Source organism: Pararge aegeria, chromosome 18 (assembly GCF_905163445.1).
Source record: "Pararge aegeria chromosome 18, ilParAegt1.1, whole genome shotgun sequence".
In the NCBI taxonomy this organism is placed as follows: Eukaryota; Metazoa; Arthropoda; class Insecta; order Lepidoptera; family Nymphalidae; genus Pararge; species Pararge aegeria.
The window spans coordinates 17,048,127-17,075,836 of NC_053197.1; the positions used below are offsets into that span (position 1 = coordinate 17,048,127).

At 37.5% G+C, this 27,710-nt stretch overlaps 5 protein-coding genes across 8 annotated transcripts; 3 read left to right on the plus strand and 2 right to left on the minus strand.

Annotated features, from left to right (window-relative positions):
• The first annotated feature begins 337 nt into the window (after positions 1-337).
• On the plus strand, positions 338-9,454 carry LOC120631797 (CD209 antigen-like). The gene is made up of 6 exons (XM_039901476.1): positions 338-360; positions 1,094-1,173; positions 2,608-2,729; positions 6,960-7,092; positions 8,311-8,371; positions 9,346-9,454. The coding sequence occupies exons 1-6, from the start codon at positions 338-340 to the stop codon at positions 9,452-9,454; spliced, it is 528 nt and encodes a 175-aa protein (XP_039757410.1).
• On the plus strand, positions 3,544-6,750 carry LOC120631534 (protein ALP1-like). Of its 4 annotated transcripts, none has more exons than XM_039901161.1 (3): positions 3,544-3,964; positions 5,250-5,503; positions 6,423-6,750. In XM_039901161.1, the coding sequence occupies exons 1-3, from the start codon at positions 3,672-3,674 to the stop codon at positions 6,467-6,469; spliced, it is 594 nt and encodes a 197-aa protein (XP_039757095.1). In that variant the 5' UTR covers positions 3,544-3,671; the 3' UTR covers positions 6,470-6,750. The 4 variants fall into 4 exon arrangements, with proteins under 4 accessions (XP_039757095.1, XP_039757094.1, XP_039757096.1 ...); XM_039901160.1 differs by lacking the exon at positions 6,423-6,750 and adding an exon at positions 5,591-6,262; XM_039901162.1 differs by lacking the exon at positions 6,423-6,750 and adding an exon at positions 5,820-6,262.
• Positions 4,169-6,414, minus strand: LOC120631535. The gene is made up of 2 exons (XM_039901163.1): positions 6,261-6,414; positions 4,169-5,118 (listed from the first exon to the last, which is right to left on the minus strand). Exons 1-2 carry the CDS (start codon positions 6,391-6,393, stop codon positions 4,388-4,390), a joined length of 864 nt encoding a protein of 287 aa, XP_039757097.1. The 5' UTR covers positions 6,394-6,414; the 3' UTR covers positions 4,169-4,387.
• Positions 9,455-12,223: 2,769 nt separating the features above from the next.
• LOC120631503 (40S ribosomal protein S12, mitochondrial) lies at positions 12,224-23,311 on the plus strand. The gene is made up of 5 exons (XM_039901117.1): positions 12,224-12,362; positions 12,457-12,526; positions 20,847-21,028; positions 21,776-21,939; positions 23,179-23,311. The coding sequence occupies exons 2-5, from the start codon at positions 12,457-12,459 to the stop codon at positions 23,258-23,260; spliced, it is 498 nt and encodes a 165-aa protein (XP_039757051.1). The 5' UTR covers positions 12,224-12,362; the 3' UTR covers positions 23,261-23,311.
• Positions 23,312-25,297: 1,986 nt separating this feature from the next.
• On the minus strand, positions 25,298-25,936 carry LOC120631714 (transcription factor VBP-like). Its single transcript, XM_039901395.1, has one exon. It carries the CDS (start codon positions 25,934-25,936, stop codon positions 25,298-25,300), a length of 639 nt encoding a protein of 212 aa, XP_039757329.1.
• Positions 25,937-27,710: the final 1,774 nt, after the last annotated feature.

Genomic DNA, 27,710 nt, shown 5'->3' on the forward strand with positions numbered 1-27,710 from the left:
GATCTGAGTAACATCGCCGAAAATAAAAAAGTCAAGTCCAAGAATAATAATAATTGATAACCTCTTCTTGGAAGTGTATTCGGATGTATTTAACCACAGACGCAAAAAGTAGTTTGATTGTATGTGTGTGTGTGTGTGTGTGTGTGTGTGTGCGCCCGTGGCATCATAGCTCCCGAACGGATACATGTTTTTTTGTTTGAAAGGCGAATTGGGAGTTTTCTGTAGCCGCCGCCAAAACTGCAAGTTTAATTTTTGTTCACAACTCCCTCAATAGGGTATCAAATAAAGGGGCTTTACAAATAGAATACTGTACACTATAACAAATTTGTAATGCAAGATGAACGCCACAACGAAGGTAAGGTATAAAATGAAAGGACGTGGCTAGTAGAATAATGTATTCCCTCCATTCAAAGACGGGGATTTTTAAATCACTATTTATTGTGATTATAGCCATACATATCGCTGACCTTTTGCAAGGTTGAAACAAATAAAATATGTATCATTTTTACCTTTTATCAGCGGGCTATGAACGTACTTGTGAACATACTTTAAACTACAAACAAAAACAATGCTACATGTAAGTTTTTTATACATATAGGTCCATTATAATATAGATATTTATGCAATACGTATAGATAAAGACAAACGGTAGGTTTCAAAATATTTTGATAAAAGGACAACCCGAATTTGGTGTCACGTCAATTTTAACACCAATCTTCGCGGCAAAAACCAAGTAAAAAAGAAGGCCATATATATGGGCGATCCTGGGTTCGATTCCCGGTAGTGACCATGTAGACAGTGGCGTGCACTTCATACATGCACAAAAGCACTGCATACCCAAATTATTTTATATAGCTCTTATTTAAGGGGAATTTTTCCATTTTATGCCATGTACCTTTGCGTGTATGTGCTTTATGCATAAAAAACCTGTGCACGCCACTGCATGAAGACCCATAATTTCAGAATTTTCTCTGGTTTTGTCTGGCGATTTACCACCCTACTGACAAAGTCGGTCGCTAAGTATTCGTAGTGGGATCGCAGTCAATGGCTTGTAGTCGCAAAACAAAAACTTGATGCATACGTGTGATCGCAGGTACAGAAGCAAGCGGTTAGCGCTGGCGACCATCTCGCTGATGACCGCACTGACCTGCGGCACCTGCGGCACGCCTGACGGTAAGTGAAGACCATAATCATCACCAGTATCAACCCATCACCGGCCCACTACAGAGCACGGATCTCCTTAGAAAGAGCAGGGTTTTGCTAAAGTCCACCACGCTGGCTAATTGGTGGACTTCACACGCCTTTGAGAAAATGCTAGAGAATTATCAGAACTTCGCGACCGGATAGAATAAATAAATAAATAATAAATAAATAAATATACTCTGACAATACACACATCGTCTCCTAGCCCCAAAGTAAGCGTAGCTTGTGTTATGGGTACTAATGAAATGACTGATGAATATTTTTATGAATATTTTTATGAATATGTATATTACATAAATACTTAGAATATACATATAAACACCCAGACACTGAAAAACATTCATGCTCATCACACAAACATTTTCCAGTAGTGGGAACTACAAACTGCGCCAATCGGCCGTCACTAGAGATAGAGACTTGTAACTTTAAATATATGTGCGAATCAGAGTTCCGCGGGCAAGTGGCTGTTTTTTTATATAACGTATAAACAGAGCAACACATCGCAGGGCACTCAAGGAACACGTCCTACAAAACGACGCCCTGTGTCCATCACCCTAAGGCGTAATATAAGATAGAAGCAGGCGTTACTTTGCGGAAATCCATAATATATTATGAAAATTAAGCTTCATTTGCTATACTCCGCGAAAAGCAGCAGAATCTGTGTGTTGTAATTTAGAATTACTTCAATCCGTATTATCCACACCAAACAGATCCTCGGCAATGTACCCTCTACGCACGTTTCGCTCCGAAACCGGAGCATCCTCTGATGTTGACTTTACTATGAATAATTGTTAAGTTGACTTATACGGATTGAAGTAATTATAAATTACACCATACAGATTCTGCTGCTGCTAATTTTCATAATATCTCTCTCTCTTTAGTCGCTCCCTCATGACTGAGGATCGTGATCACTGGTATGGCGAGTAATCTTGTCATATAAGATCTCTCTCCATCGGGTCCTGTCTTTGGCCATTTGTATTGCGTTATAGAAGGTACGGGCACCAGTTTCTCTTAGTTGATCTGACCACCGGGTTGGAGATCTGCCACGGGGACGTTTGCCTTCTACATTTCCAACCACTATCAACTTTTCAATGCTCTCGTTTCCGCGGCGTGTGATATGTCCAAAATAACTAAGGATGCGCTGAAGGCAAATGGTAGAAAGACGTGTTTTAATTTTGAGTTGTGAAAGAATTGATACATTTGTGCGCTTGGCAGTCCACGGTATACGTAGCATTCGCCTCCAGCACCACATTTCGAACGCATTTCATAATATACTGAGGCTCAATTACACCGGCAACCACGCCCTGCAGACCAGAACACTGCAATGCTGCTTGCGAGCATTTACAAGCATGGCTGCAGTACTTCCCGGACGAGCGCTGCAACAAAAAGCATTTATACTTTCAGATTATCTGGTGGACAAGTCGACGGGTATCGGGTACAGGCTGGTGTATCAGGCGCAGACGTGGCCGGTGGCGAGAGACCGCTGTGCTGACGAAGGCGCTAAGCTTGCAGTACCCAAAACATTGGTAAGCATGTTATATTATGAAAAGCTTAATTTGCTATACTCCGCTAATAGCAGAAGAATCTGTATGGTGTAATTTATAATTTCTTCAATCCTTATACACCACACCAAACAGATCTTTGGCACTGTACCATCTACGCACGTTTCCTCACCTCATAAGTACCTCTGAAATTTATCAACTTCACATTTATTGAACATATTCAATAATTGGAACCTTTGTTTCTTAAGCAAATATACAACTATATGAGTATATTATAAATTTAAAAAAAAACGAGATGACTACCAAATCCTTGAGCTTTAAAAGCGCACTTATGTATTTCAACGTAGCAGATGTATTTGGAGATTTGAAATTTTGGAGTTTGAAGGAGTGTTTAATCGCGATGCTACTGTTTTTTTTGTATATGTTGAATGAATCTCTGATCGGCCGTATGAGGATAACGATATTGCAGCCGGTATGGATTTCGGTCATAAAATTTAACTAATATTACCCCTCCAATCGGTTTATCACATTGGAATGTACCTATTAAGCTGATGTCAAGCTAAGAAAAAGTGCTGATCGCGTTTAAGTAAACAAACAAACAAACTCTTCAACTTTATATATTAGTATAAGATTAATAGATACAATTTTTTACTCTTTGTGTCGTATGCGTTTGTGGTAATCATGTATAGCCTTCCTTGATAAATGGGCTATCCATCATTGAAAGAATTTTTCTAAGGGCCGGCGCCCATTGTCGGCATCGGCAAGGAACAGGATCCTTCGGCATCCTACATGCAAGCGCACACTGATGGAAACTATGCTTTGGCATGCTGTAACGTTCTTAGGGATGACGAGGCGTCCTTTAGCATGCCGCACCGTCCTGTAGCTTGCCGAAGCGTCTCAATATCGTATTTCTCGTCAAAACAGTTTCAGAGTTGTTACAAGCTAGTTGTGTGAGTTGTATTTAATATGGTGGACTGGGATCTAGTGCTCATAGCAGCTCTTGCTGAAGAAGAAGAGAAATCTAATCAATCAAGAAGATTTTGGGTGAACAACCTTTGGAAGCAACGATATACGTCCGGTGAATTCAACAATTTATTCAATGATTTGCGTTATGACGTGCGAAAATTTTATGACTACTATAGAATGAGTTATGAAAATTTTGAAAGTCTGGTTCATTTGCTTCGACCTTTCATGGAGAAAAAACAATCAAATTTTCGCACACCTATATCTGTTGAAGAAAGATTGTCTGTGTGCTTGAGGTGAGTAATCATACTAATATTATAAATGCGAAAGTGTGTTTGTTGGTTTGTCCTTCAATCACGCTGCAAGAAAGCCACGGATTGACGTGATTTTTTGATTGGGTATAGTTGAGGACCTGGAGAGTGACATAAGCTACTTTTTATCCCGGAAAATTAAATAGTTCCCTTAGTTAGTTAATAATAAACAATACTTTAATGTGTTAATAATCATATTTATTATTTTTTAATTCACATATACTCGTACAGGTATGATTCGAATGGTGACTTCAGATCGCAGACTACATTACTATTTCGTCTGAATCTATATTTCATGCTGCGCCGGTCATAGAACTGTCGTCGTGGAGCGATTGTTGATGACATTGGAGTCATATCTTTATTTTTAATCACATTAGCTTTGCTGCAGGTAATAATATGTTAAAGAAATTACAAATTCTGGTAATCATTGGTTTCAATATTCTGGTAATCACTGATTTCAATGTTTTGGTCTTGGCATCTAGGTATGGGTGTCGGTGTATATTTCAATGTTGAATGTATGTTGTCCTCGTTATTTACGGATGTTGCTTGGGGTGTGTAATAAGAAAAATCGTCCATGGTGTAGTTTGATTGATTCACAGGAGGTTTTTGTTTCGATGTGGATGGTTCATTAATAGATCTTGTTGTTTCAATATGCTGTGGTGCTTCTAACATTTCTGAATATTCGATTTCTGCCTTATTAACAATAAGCAATACATCTCTTTTCACTTGAAGTTGCAACTTTTTCGGTAAAGATTTTACTGTAGCAGACATTGATTTAAAAAATATATCTATAGGATGTTCATCTTCGTTATTTTTAGAATCTATATAATTTTTTAATATCTCAGCTGTGGTTATGTTTTGTGATCGAGGACGCGAGTTTTGTGAATCTGAATGTGACATTTGTGATTGTGGCCGTGATTGAAGAGAATCCAAGAAAGAATCTTGTGTGTCCTCGGAAGACGAATCTAAATTAGATACCTGTGCTCTATTTTGTAAAAATGTAGTTAAGAATTGGAGTTCTCTTTCGTGTTTTATTGGCCTTTGTGGCTTTGCAGAATCACCACTTTTGCTTGTTCTATTTTTTATCGCTTTTCGATAGTTGTTTCTGATGTTCGTCCACATCTTGAGGCATTCTTGAGCTGAAAATAATATAATAAACATATAAATGAATGGTTTGTTAGTGAGGGGTTTTCACGCAGGTTTTCCAAGTGGCAATAGATTAATAGGTACCTACCTAAGCTATATTTAAAAATATAATGTTTCTTTTCAGGTTTTTAATCACAGGAGTCAGTTTCAAAACTTTAGCATTCAATTACCGAATGGGATTTAGTACAGTTCGTTGTATAGTCCATGAAACCTGCCGTGTAATCTGGAATATTCTTGGCCGTATCGTTCTGCCAAAACCAACAACAGCACAATGGAAGATAATTGCTAAAGACTTTGATGAAATATGGAATTTTCCAAATTGTATTGGTGCCATAGATGGCAAGCACTTCAAGATACGAGCTCCAAATAATAGTGGAAGTATGTATTTTAATTATAAAAAATTTTTTAGTATCGTTCTGTTGGCTGTAGCAGATGCTAAATACAGATTTGTCATTGTCGATGTAGGTGCTTATGGTAGAAATAGCGACGGTGGTATATTAGATCATTCAAAATTGGGTTTAAAATTGCAAAACGACACCTTAAATATTCCTCAAAATGTGAGCTTACGAGGAATAACTGAAGAATTACCCTATGTTTTTGTTGCTGATGAAGCATTTCCACTAACGAAAAATATAATGAGACCGTACCCTGCGAATCAATTGGCAAATATAGAGAAAAGAGTTTTTAATTACAGACTAAGTCGAGCAAGGCGTATTGTGGAGAGTGCTTTTGGCATTCTTCAATCAAGGTTTGAAATATTTCAGAGGAGAATGCAAGTACAAGCAAAATATATAGATAACATCATTTTAGCCTGCTGTTCTTTACATAATTACATCATTAACAATGCAACGACGGAACTTCCAAACCCACTACAGGAAAGTGACATTTTAGAAAGTTCCGTGGATAACAATGTAGTTGGCGATACCGATATTATCATGTGCGAGGGTATGGTCATTAGAGATCAATTTAAACAATATTTTAACTCTGAACATGGGTCAGTTAGTTGGCAGAATAATATTGTCAATAGATCATAAAATACCAACGATCTATAAGTCAATGTAATTAATTATATATTATATATACTTATACTTATTATAACTCAATAAAAAATACAATGTTTATGATGCTTACTTACGTGTTTTATTGAATTCTTTGGCGATTTGCTCCCACGCATTATTTTTCATGTGTTGGTCACTGTAGTGACGCGATTTTATATTGTATAAACACTCGTGTAGACGAACTAAATTAATTAGCTTTTCTTCCGCCATCGTTGTTACAAGAAAATTCGTTGTTACAGCAAACAACCGATACACGCAGTGGTTACCTCGATTGTGTTGTGTGTGAGTCAAATGATTCAAATGGCGGATGCCTCCCCTCGCCCCGCAGGGCAAGCTATCCCCGAGTGGTGCCTCGGCGCCGGCGGGTACCGAAGGATGCCGAAGGATGCCGAAGCATCCCGAAGCATTCTTAAGGCTGCCGATACAGCAGCCTCAAGCATACCGAAGCGGTATTTTTGTTATTACGACCATATATAATGGAAATTTCTACTTTATTGTCATTATGTTAATGTATATTGCTATTTGCCACCTAAAATCCTCAGTCGTGCCGATGCCGACAATGGGCGCCGGCCCTAATCGGACCAGTAGTTCCCGAGATCATCGCGTTCAAGTAAACAAACAAACAAACTCCTCAGCTTTATATATTAGTATGAGATTAATAGATATAATTTAGCTTTAACTCTGTATCTCGTATATCTACGTGGTAAATATTAAGCTTCAGTAAATAAAAAGCAAAAGATCTCGGTTCCCGGGTTATGATTTTCACCCTGTTCCAGAATGAATACCTGTTCATGCAGAAGCTAGTCCGCGGGATGCAATACTCCAGCATCACGGGCAGCGACTACAAGCTGGTGGTGTGGCTCGGGATACACAACCTGGATGACTACAGGATATGGAAGAATGTTGATGGTGATTTTTTACTTTATAGTAGCTCGCTACTTCGTCCTCGTTAAATAAGGTATTTTATAAATCCCGTGGGCTAATTATCAAGTTCATAGGTTGCTTAGTTAGGGCGTAAAGGAAGGGTAAACAAATAAACACACACACTTATTACGAAGAAAAATACCTAAACCGGATATTACCGAAGTAAATTACGAAAGACATTGCAATTCGATCTTTCATACGATATGTAGGTACCTACTTAGTACTTACTTATTATATTAGTGACAATTAGTATGACTGTTGCCGCGTCTTCGTCTGCGTTTATCATATCACATCTACCCATACTGGCCCAATACAGAGAATGGGTCTCCTCCTACAATGAGAAGGGGTTAAGGTCGTAGTCCACCAGGCTGGCCGAGTGCAGTTTGGTGGGCTCCATTCACCTTTGAGAACGTTGTGTAGAACTCGTAGGCATGCAGGTTTTCTCACGATGTTTTCCTTTACCGTTGAAGCAAGTTATGTTTTAATTACTTAAAACGCACATTACTTAAAAAAGTATGAGGTGCGTGCTGGGATTCGAACTCAGCTCCCGAAAGTGAAGTCCAGCTCCTACCCAATGCGCTATCGCCTCTTCAATAACGTCCGCGTTAATAACGTTTTTTTACAAATCCCGCTGGAACCGTCAGTTTTTCCGGGGTTTATCAGGCCTAATAAGTACTTAAATCATGTATTACGTAACTTTTCATCAGACTTGCTCGGAAAGCGTGTAAAATGCAATATAGCCATTCATGATACATAAATTACTAGGTACTATCTATCATCAATAGTTTTCTCAGCGCACGCCAAATAACTACGCTACTTTAGAATGCATTATTGGAATTTTCTTAAGGATTCCTAATTTTTTCGAAAAAAATCTACAGCTTATGTAACTTCGTGTCGTTGTTAAAATCGGCCCCGTAGTTTCGGAGCGGTTGGTACTAATTAACAAACAAAATAACTTTTCTCTTTCTATTATCAAATAGTAAATAGTTGAGATCTCCTGTTGGCTATATTCATAACATCTGCTTCGTATTTTCTAGTGGTTAGTTTTAAACTACGGTTTATACGCGGTGCTGGGTTCGATGTCTGTTCGATGAACATTTCAAAAGTGTCTTTGAATCTGTTTTTTGAAGATAGAAAATTTGAATTTTCCCTTAGGTATAACAGGTATATCTTGTTAAGAAGTTTGATTTAAACTGTTCGCAGGTGAAAATATAAACGAGACCGGTTTCCACAAATGGTCCCGAGGGAACGGAGACGGCTTCAGGTAACATGATCTTTTATCATTTTCCTATTTAAAAAACAATAGGTACGTAGTATACCAAGATTTGAACTTAGCAGTCGAAACTAGTATTAGATAAGACCCTTAGTACAAGTTTTGCTCGCTCGCTATCAAGTATTGAAGTACTTCATCATATTATCAACTCATTACCGGCCCACTACAGGGCACGCGTCTCGTCCCACAGTAAGAAGGGTTTAGGACGTACGCTGACTCAGTGCGGAATGGTGGACGTCGTACGCCTTCTACAACATTATGCAAAACTCTCAGGCATGCAAGTTTCCTCACGATGTTTTTCGATGTTGTTTGATGTTTTTCCTCGAAGCAAGTGATATTTTAATTGCTTAAAACGTACATAACTTTGACAAGTAAGAGGTGCGTTCTGGGATTCGAACTCGGAAATTGAAGCCGAAGTCCTGACGAGTCTATCAGGAGGTATATAGGTCAGGAGACAATTATATCCCACGGGAAAGGATACAAATTTATCTCCTCCCACAGCTTTATCAACTCTCAGAGAACTGGCCCACAAGTGGAAATAATATCCAAATAATATATGTGTGTCCACCTGCTAAAGAACGGGACTATGGAAAAGTAAATATAATAATAACCGGGGTAAACTTCTCCTATTCCATGTTCCCGTGTTTTAAAAGGTGGACTCGTTAATTATATCCCCTGTCAGAGAATATACTTTTTGTCTCTGCTGGTGGGAAATCTGGCGGTTCCAAAATTTCATTTCCCACCTTAGATTTTGTTTTCTCTTTTTTTCCTAAAAACCACAAGACCTCGGTTCAGGTACACATAATTATTTTCCCCCTTTTATGCTCGGTTTTTTTTTTGATATATCACAAAAGAATACCGAAGCGGAGCTCGGTCTAGGTCATCCTATATTATAACAGTAGGTACGCTCAATCCTGTACTCCTAGTCCACAAGAATAGCATCCATAATCATTTCTGTTCCCCAGCGACGCGCCAGAGGAGCCTCACTGCGCCGGACTGGACGCTGTCAACTGGCTGCGTGACTTCTGGTGCCACCGACGACAGCCGTACATATGCCAGATTAAACCAATTTAATGCACCGATACCACTGTTTCTTTTACACTGCAACCTATACCCTTTTTAGTGCGGAGAAGGCGCTTTTGTGCGGTATCCATTCATGTATCATATATAGTAGAGCTACTTATATTTCTGCTGCCAAGACAATGCCAAGCATTGCCGTGAACCGGTCTGAAGTGGTTACTGGTTACCTGTTTTGTCTCACAGCAACAAGCTTTGCGAAGGGAAGCCGAAAAAATCTGCTCAAATCCCCAGCTTCATGTCAACAAGTCTTTTAACGGCCCACCACCAAATTGACTAAAGCTACCCGGGGACCGACAACAGATCTCTTCGATCACACAATGAGACCCAAGGGTTTCCATCTGCCTCGTAACCTGTTATGTCGACTGAACCGGCTAAGACCAGGGCATGGACGCTGCAACTATTTTTGCATAAGTATGGTTGGAAACCATCTGATACATGTGACTGTGGCGAAGAAGATCACACGATGGAGCTCATAATCCGGCGCTGCCCCATCTTTTCATACCAGGGAGTGCCCAACGACCTTTTGATCTCCCTGCTCGGGAAGTCACATGGTTAGAAAATCTAGACATTGACTTATTCATTTGTAGATAATGTCAATAATTTAAACCGCTTATTCTTAGAAAATGCCATACGACTAAATAAATAACACACAGGGCGAAACTTTGTAGCACGTGTTTCCTGCGATGTGTTGCTGTGTTTAAAAGTGATTGTATTTCCTTTTATCATCGTCATCATATACCATTACCGGCCCACTACAGGGTCCTTCCACAATAAGAAGGGTTTATTTAGGCCGTCCTCCACAATGCTGGCCCAGTGCGGTTTCGTGGATTTCACACGCCTTTGACAAAATTATGGAGGATTCTCAGGCTCAGGTTTCTTCACGATGATTTTCCTTCACCGTTGAACCAAGTGTTATATTAATTGCTTAAAATACACATAACTTAGACAAGTAAGAGGTGCGTGCTGGGATTCCTACTCGGCACCCCAAAAGTAGAACCGAAGTCCTAAAAACTGGGCTATCACCGCTATGACTGTGGAGTTTCCAAATCCCTATAACAGATGTCGCTTGTTACGATGATAATGAACACACCTACCAAAGCAGTTTTCAATTGTCAGATAACCTCGTTGGTCTTGTGGTTAGCATGTATAGTTACGGATCACAAGATACAAGGTTCGAATCTCGGGTTGGGATAAGATTAGTATTGGGTTTGTCTGTTATTATTCCACCCCGTAGTAAAGATATCGGTGATATCAACCCCCGCGCTTCAGTGAGCATGGTATGCCGATATGTCGGTTTCAACTTGTGATAATAGTCATTGAAGCCCACCAACTCGCATTGGAGCAGCGTGATAGGTCTATGCCCAACAATGAGAAGTTTTTTAGCTGAGGATGTGTGTGTTTGTGTTTATGTGTATGCATGACGTATGTAGGTATGAGTAAACAATTCTCAGTAATATAATGAATGCGAATTTGTGTTTCGCCGTTTGTTTGTCTTTCCTTTACGCCCTTACTCACCAACCAATCAACTTGATTTTTCACACAGAGTTAGTATAAAGGACGGAGACTTACTTTATATCCCAGGAAAACAGACGGTTTCGACGGGATTTATAAAAAAACCGTAATAAACGCGGGCGAAGAACGCGGGTAGCAGGTAATATTTATATTAATAAGGCGTAATCAGTCTTACCAACAACTTTCACTCAAAATCCACTTTAGAAACAAAACGAATCACATTCAAAGTTAGCAATTGTTGGCAATACACGTACGTAAGTAAAACGAAACACCCCGTTTGGGGATTATGTTAAACCTGCCCGATAAGTAAACGGCCTGCCAGATAAGTCGGAGCTCATAAAACTTGGGAGATTTCCACTCAAGTTTTAATTCGATCAAACTGAAGCCCGTCGTCTAATAAAAGTATCTCGATTTCAGGTAAGTAACATTTTACTTAGCAGTCAATTTAGAGTCCATAAAGCCAGTCCATTTTTTGAATTCGTTTATCTTTAGGCTTTTATTTAAGGAATCCGCGCTAAATTTAAAGGATTAGGTACCTACTCTTTGTTTTTCTTCTGTCTGTCGGTCCTTTCATGTGTCAAGGTCCTTTTTTTTAAGGTACGCACTAAACTCTTGCGGCTTGAGGTGTTCAGTTCAAACATAGACTGGAAAAATTAAATGCGTAAAAAAGTGAAGAATGAATTTAGAACGACTTCAAAAGTATTCGAAACTTGGTAGGGGAAGTTCATAATCCAATATGCCTACGTTCCGCACGCACCTTTCTGAAGGGTTTGGCACCGACCAGGATTCCAACGACCATGGGACCCACCGGTTTTTTCTAACGGGGCCATGGGACCCAGCCGTTTATCCTAACAGAGTAGGTGGGTACCTAGTAGGTAGTTTAGATCTAGAGGAATTTTCATAAATAGATTCTTCCTTCCTACCTTGCTTTACTTTAAGAAATCATCATTTCATCATCATTTGATAAATTTTTAATTAAATCATGCATTATATAATATTACATCTTTAAATAAATGTGGATATTAAAATAATTATTTAAAATAAAATAGATTCATAATTGTACATGTATTAGTACTAAGCGACATCTATATATTACCCGGTGCAATAATCAGAGTATCAGTACTAATGACATCTATTGCTAAATAGTAAAACTAGGATAAAAGTGTTAACAGCGCTGTCTAGTGACTGATTTCTAAAAGATAAGCTTTTTCAAAGTTGCAACACTAACGCTATTTTGACATTAACTTGACAGTTGACACATGACAGTACAACAGCTGCCGATGGCCAAAACTTTTTCATTTATTGAGGTTATGTTATGAACAACAATAGCCATTTATATGTGTTTTTACTGAATTTAATAGTTTAATATAAACCATTTTGTGTTTCCAAGGTAATAAAATAATTCCTTTGATATAGCCTTCAAAGCTCATTAATTATTTACCAAAATTAATTTTAGGTTAAATTCGGTTTTTGACTTTTTTCAGATGAATTTGTTACGAAAAGGATTATCACTCCTTTCTCTTGGGATCAAAACTCAGTGCTCACCATATCAAGGTAACCCAGATAACTAAATAATACCTAATGCTTACCAAAGTAAATTTTCATAACATACCAATAAGAATTGAATAAGTAGGCACTCAGAGATATTTTGCACGGCCCATAGTACTTTTTGCATGCAATGAAATTCCTATTTAAATATAGGATTCAATATTTGGTAAAGTCGTTTAAAAGTTGTTCTCGACGTGAATGCATTTGGAATCCAGGTTTTAGATGATGAATGTACTTTTTTTAGTATACTGAAATCACCATCACCTCACATACCTATTAAAAATAGTGCAGATGGGTCATAGTTACAAAATAAGTAATAATAATTATTATTATAATAATTTATTTAGTTTATTAAATTATAGAATAATTAAAAACAGTAATAATCAAAAAATAAATCATAAAACTTACATGAGATGTTAATTTTGTATATACATTACGCAGTATAGATATTAATATTAATTACAAATTAGAATTTCTGCCTCTCGTCAGCCCTACATGATAATGAATCAGAATGCTGTTAATGCTTACCTACGTTCTTTTCATCGATGCTATTTGTTTCCTATGATGGCGAAAAAGTTATCAATATGAGCCCTTGTGAACATTTTAGGTGCACTACAATAATATGGTAAGCCCAACAGCATTTTGAAACCATCATTACTATTATATGTAAAAAATTGGTATAAATAGAGCGGTTTAGAGTAATGATTGTAAATCAAAGATAAAAATGTTAGCCATTCTTAAGATTTTTGAGTATAACTAAACAAAATGATAAAAAGAATTTGAAAAAGTTTGAGTCATCAGTTTTCTTTTTGCTAGTTTTGGTGAGACCCGTGCAAGTCAATCGATTTATGGGTTACACTAGCTGACCGGGCGAACATCGTTTTGCTCAGTAAAACAGCGCCACCTACTGGATCCAATTATATTTATCCAATCCATCCAATGACTATTTGAAATATTAATAGATCCTATAGAAAGGCCTGTTTTATTTATTTTTTAATTTAAGTTTGACTGTGCCAGATTAAGTGATCAGTTTTTTCTAATTTCCGAAATAGTCAAGCTTTCTATTATCAACCATGCTTAGAAACATCTTACAACAAACTGAGACAATACCTTACAATTTTAAACCCAACCTGCGAATCTAACCCAGGATATAATAGTCTGTTGTTAGTCGTATTCAACACTAGACCAATAAGACGGATAGAAAGAGTACCTTTACATGTGCAGTTACCTTTAAGTTCATATAGTTCCAAAGAGTGCAAATGCTATAGCATCAATATCACTAGCATGAACCTTTGATAAAATAATGCATAGTAAAAATAAACAGAAAACACCCCCGCTAATCAAAGATACCAAAATATATAAAAGGTAGCTAGCAGTTTCAATAAGATTATTCTTTTTCTTCTAAAACTAAATCAGTTTGACAAATTATTCAGGTCACATAGAAATTAAAGTTTTTTTTTTAATTTTATTTTATCAGCTATATGTGTGAATACACGTGAATAGCAAGCTACTTTCAGACCCATTTTAACTTATAGAAAGACACGGACATGATGAACTAATGCCCCAATACCCAGCTTACCTCTAAGTTCTTTTGATTATAGTTATATTTGTACTAATATTCAGGCAGTACAACGTCTGATGGGCCACCTAGTGTAATTATTATACTTTATCCAACTCCGCTTTCATCTCTCACAAAATAGAAAAATGAGTGTTGGATGGTAAACTGTTGGTATTGGAAAAGTGCAACCGCTGAGTTTCTTACGGGCTTCTTCTCGGTAGAATCAGCCTTACCTACTGGTGGGTGAGTCACTACAAATCTTGCAGTTTCAAAATTGCTTATAGACGACGTCAAATGAAATTTGAATTGAAATTGGTCATCATATTAAGAGTTCACACCTTATTGCATCCCACACATAGACCTCACCCACTAATGCTTATTTATAGCAAACAGAGCAAACACGAATCCCTCTGGTAAATAGGAAACGGTACATAACTGTCAATTTAGCGGACGCGTCAATTCGCTACGCGGAATCCGCATCTGCATCAATTTTGGCAGCTGCGTCATCAATACAAACCAATAAGACATCTATGTGAATGGCACAGGGAGTGTTATTGTGTGTGTACTTTTTTAATAATATTTGTTAGGGATTGCGATCGCGCCTGTCTTTTGCGTGGAACCCTTCCGCGTGGACCCGGATTATGTCCACTGGGACTTGTAGCGTCAGCAAATACAGTTTTATTTTTTTAACGAATTTTTGGACGGTCGATTGGCGCAGTGGGCAGCGACCCTGCTTTCTGAGTCCAAGGCCGTGGCTTCTATTCCTATAACTGGAAAATGTTCGTGTGATGAACATTAATGTTTTTCAGTGTCTGGGTGTTTATCAGTAATTTATAAGCATTTATATATATTATTCATCAAAATATTCGTCATACATCTTAGTACCCATAAGACAAACTACTTTAGGGCTAGATGGCGATGTGTGTACTGTGGCGTAGTATATATATTTTTTTTTAATTTGCACGAAGCTACTCAGTGCAAAGGAGATAGTTGTAGGTTTAGAGTAATGATTTTTCAGCGAACCAAACAAAATGATAAACAGAATTTGAAAAGGTTCGAGTCTTTCACTTGTGTTGTTGGTAGTTTTGGCGAGACGCGCAAGTCGAGGTTCTCTATCTAGGTTACACTAGCTAACCCTGCGAACATAGTTCTGCTCAGTACAACAGCACCACCTACTGGATCCAATTGTATTTTCATTCCATCCAGGAACTATTTGAAATATATATTCATATTTCATCCAAATTTTAGGATATATATATTATATACATACAACGTGTAACAGAATTACGAAATAATATTGAAGGATGCATAAGTATATTTCATAAGGAATCACAATATTAAATCAAAAGAAAACTATTTATTCTTCCATAAAAAGTGTTTACTTATGAAAACCCTATTGAAGATGAAAGACCGACACGTGCATAGTATCTACGCTACGCGTACGTACCTAATAAAGTGACAGGTTCACTTAACTTTTATTTCTCATATGATGTTAGGACTATATCTGATTTCTTTCAGTAAAAACTATGGCAGTGGTTTAAAACTATTAGGTTTTCGATTTCACAGATAAAACTTTAGAGACAGTAAACTATTTACCTCTAATGCCTGTGAAGTATTATTTCGGTTTTCATTTACACGTTGTATATACATACAGATTTCAAATTGTATTTTTTTCTGCACTCGGTACACTAAATCCTAGCATAAATAAGGGTTGCGAGCGTGGCATGAGTCAGCGATGACCAATGACCGCTGAACATCTCATTCACACACTCGCTTTGTGCATATTGTCGCACTGCGTTACTTGCAGATTCAGACGAGATTACTGCAATGCAAAAACCTTTACCATTACCTACTGTTCGCCGGACAATGACTTTGCAAGGTTCTTATGGAACTGTGACTGCTCTTTTATTACAGGCGCCTATTGAAAATTATAATTGAAAATTCTTTCACTTTAAGCCAAAACTCTGGACGCGGGCCAGAAAATATGACGTGTATACCAAACGTGCTCGCTTACTATAAGGCTCAGAATCAATCGGGTTATGGAGAGAGCAATGCTCGTAGTATCTCTATGTGATCAATTCAGAAATTAGGAGGTACGTAGAAGGACTAGACAGCTTAACGAGTCGCTAAGCTAAAGAAGCAATGGACGGGGCACATAAATCAGAGAATCGATGTTCGTTGGGTTCCCAAGGTGCTGAAATGGCGCTCCGTTAAACTTAGCATTCGGAGCTTGGAGCCGCTGGAAACAAGCGAAAGCACGATTATGGTTTTTCGAAATCTGTAGTTTAAACCAAAACACCGTTCACAATAGCTTAAAGCAGTATTATTTTAATATTGTTGTAAGCTTTGAAACTGCTCGTTAATCACACAATTATGAAGTAGTTTGGCACCTGTAAAACTTTGCCCCCATTTTTTTTTTTTTATTTGCTTGCATCCTGCAGGACGTTTATATATCTCAGTTGATTCTCTCTCACCAAATTTAGCTAGCCACTGTGAAAAGATTCCAACTGATTCAATATCAACTCGGTTGGCACATACAATTACGTTGGTTACCGAAATAAAGAACTTCCGGGGGAAAGAAACGATTCCATAAGCTAATAAAATAAAATAAAATAAAAAAAGCCTTTTAATTCTTGCTGACAATACATGGATTACAATGTAATACATACGAGTATTATGATTTTACGTGAAAACTAAAATACAAAGAAGAGAAATAAAAAATAAATATATAAATTCATAGGTATATCTATCTATAAAAATATTCAATAATAAAGAGATAAATAAAGATAAAGTAAAGGTGGTACCTAGAGTCACTACAAAAAGACTGACTTGACGTTTCAAAAGTGCTTTTAAACTAGGCCTACTTGAAGTAAATGAATTTTGAATTTAAATATCTTGCAATTGATGATGCAGCCAGAACGGTCAGTGTCACTCGAAAGGACGCTGCGTGGGATCTCCCCGAATCAAACTTTCTCATAGAAGTATCGATGCGTTTGATCATTCCTCCGCGACATCTTATTATGTTTCTTAAACTATTGAGCGTACGGAAGTTTAACTGCTATAGAAATTGGGAGCAGTAAAGAGTTGCAATGTAAAGGTAGCCCGCGTTCGTCGTCCGCGTTTATTACGGCTTTCACAAATCCCGAGGGATCCCTCTACGTCCTTTTAACTCAATTTTACTTCGAAAAATATACCACGTTATATATTACTTTATAAGGTCGTTTAAGTATGTATCATCATCATCATCATCATCATCATATCAACCCATTACCGGCCCACTACAGAGCACGGGTCTCCTCCCACATTGAGAAGGGCTTAAGGCCGTAGTCCACCACGCTGGCCCAGTGCGGATTGGTGACCTTCACACACCTTTAAGAACATTATCGAGAACTCTCTGGTTTCCTCACGATGTTTTCCTTCACCGTTAAAGCAAGTTATATTTTAACTGCTTAAAACGCGCATAACTTAGAAAAGTTGGAAGTGCGTGTTCGAAGTCCTACCCACTGAGATAAGTGTGTTTAATTATTATAAATTATGTATAGACAAGTGTTGGTTACCAGAAAGTATTCTATTTATACTTGGCACCAACATACATATTTGTTTAAGAATCGATATCTCTTAAGAATCCTTCTCAGAAACTAAATATTTCATTAAATAATTCAGCTCGGGATTAGTTATTCATAATAATGTGCAGTTATTTGCAATAACTGGCAGCATTGTATAAGAAGCTGAATTGACAATTGCGAGTGCGAAGGGATTTCACATTATCCATCAGTGTGATAAAGTTGTGCCATTTGTGAGTGGTTTTAATGTTATTCTTACACAAATATGATTTACAACGTTTCTGGGAAGACACAATGCTCCCGTGGCTCAACTCTTGCCTATTGTCGCCTGTACATTTTGTCCTAGTCATTGTGAAACGTTGTCAGAAAGGATAATTTCGAATCTATGCGTCCGTCATCTGCGGACAATGCCCACTATTAGCGGATTATAATCCGCAAAAAGAGCAGGTACTGTTTCGTTCCAGATCTTAAGTTATGGGTGGCAGCGTTTGGTTCCAAAATATTTTTAAGTAAATATAGGGTGTCAAATAGAATATCACTAGTGATCAACATGAAAAGCACAGCGTATCTAATGTATTTAATTGGAATAAGGAATAATAGTGTATTGTTTAAAATAGCTTGATATCTAACCCATAATTGTCTAGTAAGAATAAATAAAAATGGATACTGTGGGTTATCCTTTGGAGATAAACATATACAATCTGGAACTTTTATATTGATCTTTTTAAGATTAACAATTCCGCTGAAAATTGATTTCATCTATCCCGTAAGGTTTTGCGTGTACAGAGAAACCTTACGAGATAGAATCAATCAGCGTTTACAATGTAAGCGCACAAAAATAGTGTAACACATTCACAAACCTTTCAATTCCTTGGCTTTTCCTCTTCTATAATATGCATAAATACTAAATATTAACCTTCCCCTTGAATAAGTCTATTTATTGCTGAAAACTGCATTAAAACCGGTGCGAAGTTTGAAAGATCTAACTAATCGTAGGTATATTCTAGGGGCGTGAGCGACTTAGTTTTACACTATGTAAAGATTTATTCATTCCGGTATTCATCTCATTTCAAAGATTATAAAGTTCAAAACAGTTTTACGCCATCAGGATCTTGGCATAAGTGTATAACTTGCGCCGTACACAAATATTTGCTTGCGCTAGACAGATGCAAGTTGGCCTATCCCCGGAGACACTTGGCAGCGATTATCTCAAACAATAACATTTTGCCGGACCCTGCGACCTGACGCCCAATGTCCAGGCCCAGACGTGATGTTTGCCTCGTCCCCGGAATACATCCTCGCATTTGTTATTTTAGTTCTTACTCAAATAATTCCGACTTCTGAAATATGTTCTTGGTTTCCTAGAAAACATACTTTGCATATACTAACTGCTATAACCGCTTTCATAGTTGGTCTCAGTAGTACCACTTTATTGTAGTCGATTTAAACAATTGATTATAATAGGCCTCCTTTTTAAATGGAGCCAATTTTTTGACCTCTATAAAGTTGCATACAAAGAATTACTTAGTTTTCTGCGGTTAGCCACCAGTGTTCGATATTATATTTTTTTACTATATAAAAGCATACAAGTAATGAACTAAAATCACTCACCTCTATCATACTATAGATTCGAATATAATTTGACAAACGCGAATAACTGAAAATTTGCCAACCAATATATAATTGTTAGATAGAAAATCGACAATAAAATCTGTATAAATCTTAAATCTAAATCTTAAATCTATATTTCTTTAGTCCTATTACCCAAAATCAACTACGTTCTAAATCACTGGTGTACAAGTAAACTCTTTATTCCTAAGAAATACCGATGTTATAACTCCTAGTAGTTTTTATGGTTATAACTAATAAGTTAAGACCTTATCACAGTTAAAAACTAACTAACAAACGAAGCGTATCAATAAAAAAAATGCTTTTCTTTAAGAAATAAAAAGGCGGGTTGCATTTAAAGATCGATCATTCAATTACCGATATCAAAGCAGTAAAAGGCTGAAAAATTGCAAATAGCGAGTGGCAAAAAAGGCGAACATATTTAACCTTTATGGTTCCGTCTGTCAACAAGCTGTGTATCTCATGAACCGTGATAGCAAGACAGTTAAAATTTTCATTTGCCGATTTTGTTGCCGCTATAACATCAAATACTAAAAAACAGAATAAAATAAATATTTAAGGAGGCATTCGTACAGAAGATTTTTTGCTGTTTTCATAGATAATGATACAGAACCATTCGTGCGCGAGTCCGACTCGCAATTGAAGGTATATTATACTACCGTAGACCACACTTGATGTTCCCACTGCATCGAATCATCCAACACCTTGGATATGTCAATCAAATCCTTTCCATCTAACGGTGCACACTCCATGGGGCCATGGGGTTTTGATACAACCCCATATAATGGGTAGAATTGCGGGAACGCCTCCAAACCCCGCTCCCACAATGTTACCTAACTGTATTCATCTAGTTTCCAATTCATCACTCCTTATAATCCACGGTCCTTATGGCTAAAAGGTATTTGTTGAAATTATTCATTGGTGGATTATCCCGGACTATGGCTGTTTACACCTGCTGTTTTGGGTACATTGTTCTTACGGATAGCGGTAGTTTAGCACGTTTAGGTAGGATGCTCATTTATATCTGAGCGGCTAGCATGGGCACTAACATAAAATATCATAACAAGGGCTAGGAGGCATTTTTGGCGCCAGCAGGGCTAGCGCAGGCAGGAGATAAAAATTGTATCCCCCGATACAAGGGATACAATTAACGTCTCCACCTGCTTAAACACGGGAACAGGGATAGGAGAAGTTTAACCCCGTTTATAAGTACACATATATTATTTGGATATTATTTCCGCTTGTGCGCCAGTGTTCGGAGTGTTAATAAAGTTGTGTGAGAAGATAAATTTTTATCCTTTCCCCGGAGAGTTAATCCAAATTCAAACAAAATGGTCTCCTGTTCATTGCGCGCTGGGAGGATAAAATTATATCTTCTCCCACAGCTTTGTGAACACTCCGAGCATTAGCGGTCTCCGAGCACTAGTGAAAATGATATCAAAATAATATAAGTGTAATTATAAGAACCTTTTCTAAAAAAATTCATGACATCATTTCTTTGCTCGTTAACGTAATAAATTTATGTAAGAATTCCTCATATTAAAATACAATGAAATCTTTCTTTTTATCCATCCAGCTATCGCAAACATCCGCCACACTGCTCCTTTGACGCACTTCCTGGCTGGAGCATCCCTACAGACTCCCGCGTCGGGTCTGATCTCACGAGCGATGGCATCCCTGGCACAGATGCACAGGACTGGCCCGCACATTAAAAAAAGGAAGTCAAGAAACCCCCTCAATGGACACCCTTTCGCAAAGGTATTTTTAGTATAAGTACACTAAATTTTTTGCTTAAAAAATGGTCATAAGATATAACTTATTCAATTTTTTTTTTTTAAACACATTTTAATGGGTACTTTTCGCAGTAGTTACCAAATTAAAAAGTCTAAAATTGCTTTAAAATTGCTTAATCTTACTCTTTACTCGACTTTTAAACGTCGATTCTTATGATGCCAATAACTGTAATGCCCAATGAGGTATGTTACGATTAAATGGCTTGTAAAAATCAATAATCTTTGGTTATTGATTTTTAGAACAAGGACTTAATAAAGGTCTAATTTGCCTATGGCGTCACGAGTACACCCATGACACCCGACGATCGGTTTAGCGGGAAATAATTTTTTACAAAATAATTTGCAATTAGTTGATATAAATCAACTAAACCTTTAATTTCCTCAACATTAAGAATTTTTTTTATAGAACAGTAGATAGAGAAGCGGAGCTCACCTGTTTTATGAAATCTAGCAGTACTATTTAAATTAAAAAAAAAAAACGTGTTTTAACCTACTACCGAACATCAGAGCGCAGTGTTTCCAAATTAGTCATCAAAATTCCAAAAAAAATCAAAACTCAAAATTCATTTATTTCAAGTAGGCCTAATATAAGCAATTTTAAAACATCAAGTCTGTCTTTGTGTAGTGACTCTACTCTTCTCTACCGAGAAGAAGCCGGCAATCATGGATATCATCGTCTTATAATATCGGTTGACTCAATTGTTTGTTGTAGGGGGTGGTGCTCAAAACGCTGATCAAAAAGCCCAAGAAGCCGAACTCCGCCAACCGCAAGTGCGTGCTGGTGCGGCTGTCCAGCGGCCGCGAGATGGTGGCCTACATCCCGGGCATCGGCCACAACCTGCAGGAGCACAACATCGTACTCGTCAGGGTCGGCAGGTCAGGCGCTGCCGTCAAAGACAAAGTCAAAGTCATTCTGCCGTCAAAGACAAAGTCAAAGTCATCTGTATTCAAGTAGGCCCATAGTTGGCACTTTAAATGCGCACATTACATGAGAAGTACACGATAGTGAGAAGATGTCGATAACCATCTTCGTAAACTTAAAACTAAAGCTACAAGGGTTCCAACCGTGTCCTGGTCTAGGAAGAAGCCCTCTAGAAACTTAGCCGGGTTTTTTTTGTTATCACCATCTCACATTGTCATTTGATATTATTAGAAGAGCAACCTGGTTAGAGCAATAATTCACACCCAAGTTTTTTTATCGATTACGTAGTCCTTTATTCTATAATAGGACTTTTCTATAAGCTTACGTTTACTACAAACTTAGCGGCCAAGTTAACCTTACAACTCGCTTCGGTAGTCTTACCTTTACATCATCATGTCAACCAATTACCGGTCCACCACTGAGTCTCCTCCCAAAATGAGAAGGGGTTAAGGCCATAGTCCACCGCGCTGGCCCACTGCTTATTGGTGCACTCCACACGCCATTTGAGAACATTAAGAATACACACGCCTTTTGGAGAACTCTCAGGCATGCAGGTTCACGATGTTTTCCTTCACCGTTGTAGCAAGTGATATTTTAATTACTTTAAACGCAGATAACTCGAAAAAGTTAGTTAAATTGGAAATGCAGTTTTCAGCAATAGATAGAGTGATTCAAGACAAAGGTAAAATTAATCGTTAAGCTAAGGTAAGGTGGTAACTAGCCACGGCCGAAGCCTACCACCAGGCCCGACCCGACAAAAATCAGAAATTTTAAATTCAAAAATTGTCCCTGCCGGGGATCGAAGGACGGACCTTCAATTCAAAATCACAGCGCTCACCGCTGCAACTCCCTGAGTTCGCCAAAACTATACAAAAATGCGACTTTTAGTACCGCGAGCGAGCTTGCTTGCTGAGTCCTAGACCGTGGGTTCGATTCCCACTGTCCTACTGAATCTGTCGTCCGAACGGCTGGTAGAGTCACTACAAACAGACATACTTGACGTTTCAAAGGTGCTTATAAACTAGGCCTACTTGAAATAAATGAATTTTGAATTTGAATTTGTGTGTTTATATGTATATTATAAGTATTTATGTACCTATATTATTATTACAAGCTACGCTTACTTTAAGGCTTGATGGCGATGTGTGTATTATAGTATATTTATTTATTGTAAATGTGTTTTTATTTTGCAGGGTTAAAGATTGTCCCGGCGTGAAGCTGAAATGCGTCCGCGGCAAGTTCGACCTGCCGCACGTCATCAAGCAAAAAGTTTAGTTAATGTATGTTAGTTTACCGTAGTACCCAATTATATTTAGCATAAGATTACTCTGCATTTTCATTGAGCCCGTTCACGATTTGTCGGATACTTGTTTCAACCAACTCTGCGGGTGCAATTGTTGGCGATAAAAGAACGGCATCAGCTTGTACGGGATTATTGTTTTTGTTCTCGACAAACGCTATTTAGATCTTCCTCCGTCCTCCAATGTAGTCTGTTTTTACAGAAATATAGAAACTCGTCAGAAACAATATCATCATTATTCTATTACCAGCCTAATACGGGGCACTCCTCCTCCCAGAACAAAAAGGGGTTAAGGCCGTAGTCCACCACGCTGGCCTAGTTCGGATTGGTGGACTCCACATACCTTTGAGAACATTATGTAGAACTCTCAGGCATGCAGGTATCCTCACAATGTTTTCCATCACCGTCGAACCAATGATATTTTTAATTACTTAAAACACACAGAAGAGTTATAGGTGCGTGCTGGGATTCGAACTCGGCCCCCCGAAAGTAAAGTGAAGCTCCTACCCACTGCGCTATCGACGCTTCCTATACACACCTTTGATACGATCGATTTCCTCACTACATTTTCCTTCACCGTTACGTTTTACCTAGGTACATGTGACAGTTTAACTTAAATTAAAAGCAGTCGTAACTCTGAAAAGTTATCGAGCTATCGAACATGGACCCCCCGAAAACGAGACCGAAGCTTCCATCTTCAATCATCACCGCTTCATCCAAAACCATAATATATACCTACCTTTTAAATTATACAACTTGCTTTTGCAAATCGGTTTAAACTTTACCAAGAACTTAGGTTTATTCTTCTACTAAAGTCCTATAATCCATATACAGGTTTTATGGTTACAGTCGTATACCAATAAACCCTGTGTAAACCCTATAAGCTATATAGGCAGCGACGCAGCGTTCTGATTGGTGGGCTAACGTATCGGATGCGCTTGCGCAAGCCGCGCCCATCGCTTTGTTGTGCGACACAAAAACGTAGTACATAATACTAATGTAGAGTGCGATGCGTACGAGCTATCTAAGATGATTTATGATATAATCTTTATAAACAGTAAGAAAAAGCTTTTGAGCTGTAATTACCAACTAAAAATTAAGTATTTTATTACAGCTAAATTGGCTTCATTCGGAGTACTTAACTGTAACCTTCATCTCATATAAGCTTTTATTCAAATTCAATTTGAATTTATTTCATATACCTAGACCCACTTTATACAAACCAGTTCGGAAGGCAGATCCTACCGAGATGAAGCCAGCAAGAAATTCAGTACTTGCTCTTTATTAACATTTACAATTTAAATATCATCATTTTCATATCTTAGAAAAAATTTGTTTATTTATCCACATAATTGCGTATACTTAGATCTACAATAATATAACTAAACTAGGTCCTGATTTACTAGATTAATTTAATATGAGACCAAAGCCGCACTGAGTACTTCCAAGCAACCTTGTTATTAGTAAATTCATCAATTTTGTATAACATTAATGTAATAAATGTGTTTTATCACATTTTTAAAAGTCCAGAATTACCATCGTGTTATGAAGATATCATTACTTATTTAAAGACTAAATTGATCTATAAACAAGAGTAGGTATTTAATTTACATTAGGTATATTTAGTATTGTAATTAGAATTATAACGTTTAAAGAATTACTATGAATTAAAAGCAAAAAAGTTTAGGCAGGTATTATATAGATTGCTTTGGGTGAAGGTGTAGGTAATAAATAAATGTTAAGTTAGAAAATTTATTTATTGTTCCCAAAGATTTATCTTGGTACTCTTATCGCATACATTATAGTAACTAAGCATTTATGAACAACCATAAATGTATATAAGGCTATATTTTAATAAATTAATTATCTTACAATAATATTTACAGGATTGCACACTAACTTGACTCGATACAATAAATACAGTTTAAAATAATTGTAACATTAGTTGATGACTCATAAGTCATAATAAATACACCAAACAACAATTAATAGAACTTATAATAGTGATCATTCTAACACATGCAGGGCTGTCGACACCTAACACATGTTTGATTTCCTAATAAGCTTTTTAACTTAGCGACTTCGTTCTTCAAATATGTAACTTTCAAAGCAAGATGGATCTCTCTTAACTTTCTCCTATCTCTACTCTGTTTTGCCGCGAAGTTATTCCTTTCCCTCTGTTTCCTATACGAGTCGTCAGCAGTTTGACTCGTTTGCACAGCTCTGCGCATGCGTGGGTTATTGCCCAGTAGAGTTCCACCGTTCTTCTCAGCCATAGCTCTCAGCGCGTCTCTCTCAAACGCTTGGAAGTCTGGATCATCGGATAGCAAATCAACGTCCATCATATAACTCGGTCGCTTCCTCTCGTTGATAGAAACCGGTGACTCTGGTGGTGATATCATTCCATTTCTTGGAGGGCTGACGGATTTTGGATAACTTGTACACGAAGAAACAGGTGATACGGGGGTTTCTCCCATAGGCACGTATACAGGGTACCCCATATAAGGGTATGGGACACTATGTGGCTGGTAAACTGTGGTTTCGTAACTGTGGTATTCCGTTGGGTGTGGTTCGGGCGTTATCCTTTCCGCTTTGCACTTCACTGTTAGGTCTAACGCTGTACTTTCAGCGTAAGGCGTCCATAGAGCCATCGCTACGTTGTTATAAGTTAATTATATAAGTTAAATTAGATGTATAAGTGATTATGAGTTGTCGCCACGGAAGTTAAGGAGTAACTAATATCAGCCACGACGTTTTCTGTCATTTTATGCAAGTGGGAGTGGCTTGTTGGGGTAGATCCCCACCCCAACCATCCCTTGCGATAAGCAAAGGGTTGGAACGCGGGGGCTGTATACCTGCACGTTAACGGGACGCGATGGTGACAAGGGCTCTTTTGTTTCTGGATGTTGCGTACATTTGCATTTTGGTTGTTTTTATGTTTCTTTTTTAGTTTTGTTGTGTTTTGACACCATAAATTCGTCGGCGTTATAAAATAACATGATAAGGTTTTTATGAGCTAGGTAGCAAGAATGCGTCAGGTAGGTTTTTATAACTAGGTCTTGAAAGCGATAATACTCGTGAGTAGGCACTGTTTAGGTTCTAAGATAGTATATTTCGACCCTAAAGTCCTAAGTCAAATACCTTCTGTAATTATGCTTATGCAATGTTGACTGTTAGGTATGACAATTTCAAATCTTTCGATCTACAAAATAAAAATGACTGTCTTAGCTCGGCTAATAACAGCCTTGCCAAACGGAATTGCCTTAAACCCTCCATGCTACTTTAAAACGCGTTCGCGGAAAATTCAGAAATTATAAATTGCTAAATTCTTTATTTATAATCCAACGAATAATATATTTTTGTAGGGAAATAATAATTACAAACTAAAATTAATATTTACAAAAAATATAAGCCGACTAACTGTCACTTATGGGCATGGTAGCCAAAATGCTGGCGCTATTGCCCCTTTGAATTGCTAGACTTAGCCGTTGGGCTGAATAAGCGCCAGCTCTTGGGCCACGGCTTTGGTCCAGGCTGCATAAAATAAGTACCTAATAATAGTAGTATAATTCATTTAAGGGTAATTGTATATCATTTTAAAACAAACTAGCGGACCCTGGCGACTTAGTTCGCGTATGAGTCATTCGAGAAGCTAGAATAGATCATAATTATCGTGGCTCTGTACCTCCTATTATTTTACGTGGTATACTGAGTTAGTGAGTTGGCATTCTTTTTGTTGATACATACATACATACATCCTCACAAACTTTCGTATTTGTATTATTAGTAGGACGGTACGCATGCATTCGATTGTTGTCCCATATGCCTTGCAACTTGCTGTTATTTGTGAACAGTTATGTCCTGTAGCTCCGACAATACTTATCAGATCCTTATTAAAATAAGACAATACATGCTTGACAGTTATACACTTTAAAAAAAAAGAATTATTAAAATCGGTGCAAATTTAACGGAGATTTGAAGTAAAATTGATACAAATTTTCATCCCACTTCCCGGAAGAAACTTATTATTTATCGGAATAAAAAGTATCCTATATGTGGACCCGGAATATCAGCTGCCACTACTAAATTTCATTTAAATCCGTTCAGTAGTTCTCACGTGATGCCCGGACAGACAGACAGACAGACAGACAAAAATTAAATAAAAATAGGTTTTGGAATCAGTATAGATTATAAAGCATCCCCCTATATTTTTTTTTTAATATATCAAATGTACAGAAATTTTCCAGTTACAGTTTTATTATACTTAAGTATAGATATAGTAAGTATATAGTATAGTATCATGTATGATAAAAAAACTCTGGTATGAATCTCTAACTTCATAGCTACGTATACTATAGAGATGGTGATAACAAAAAAAATTTTTTGCACTTTTGTTGCGTTACATGAAAAAGGTAGGATATAGGA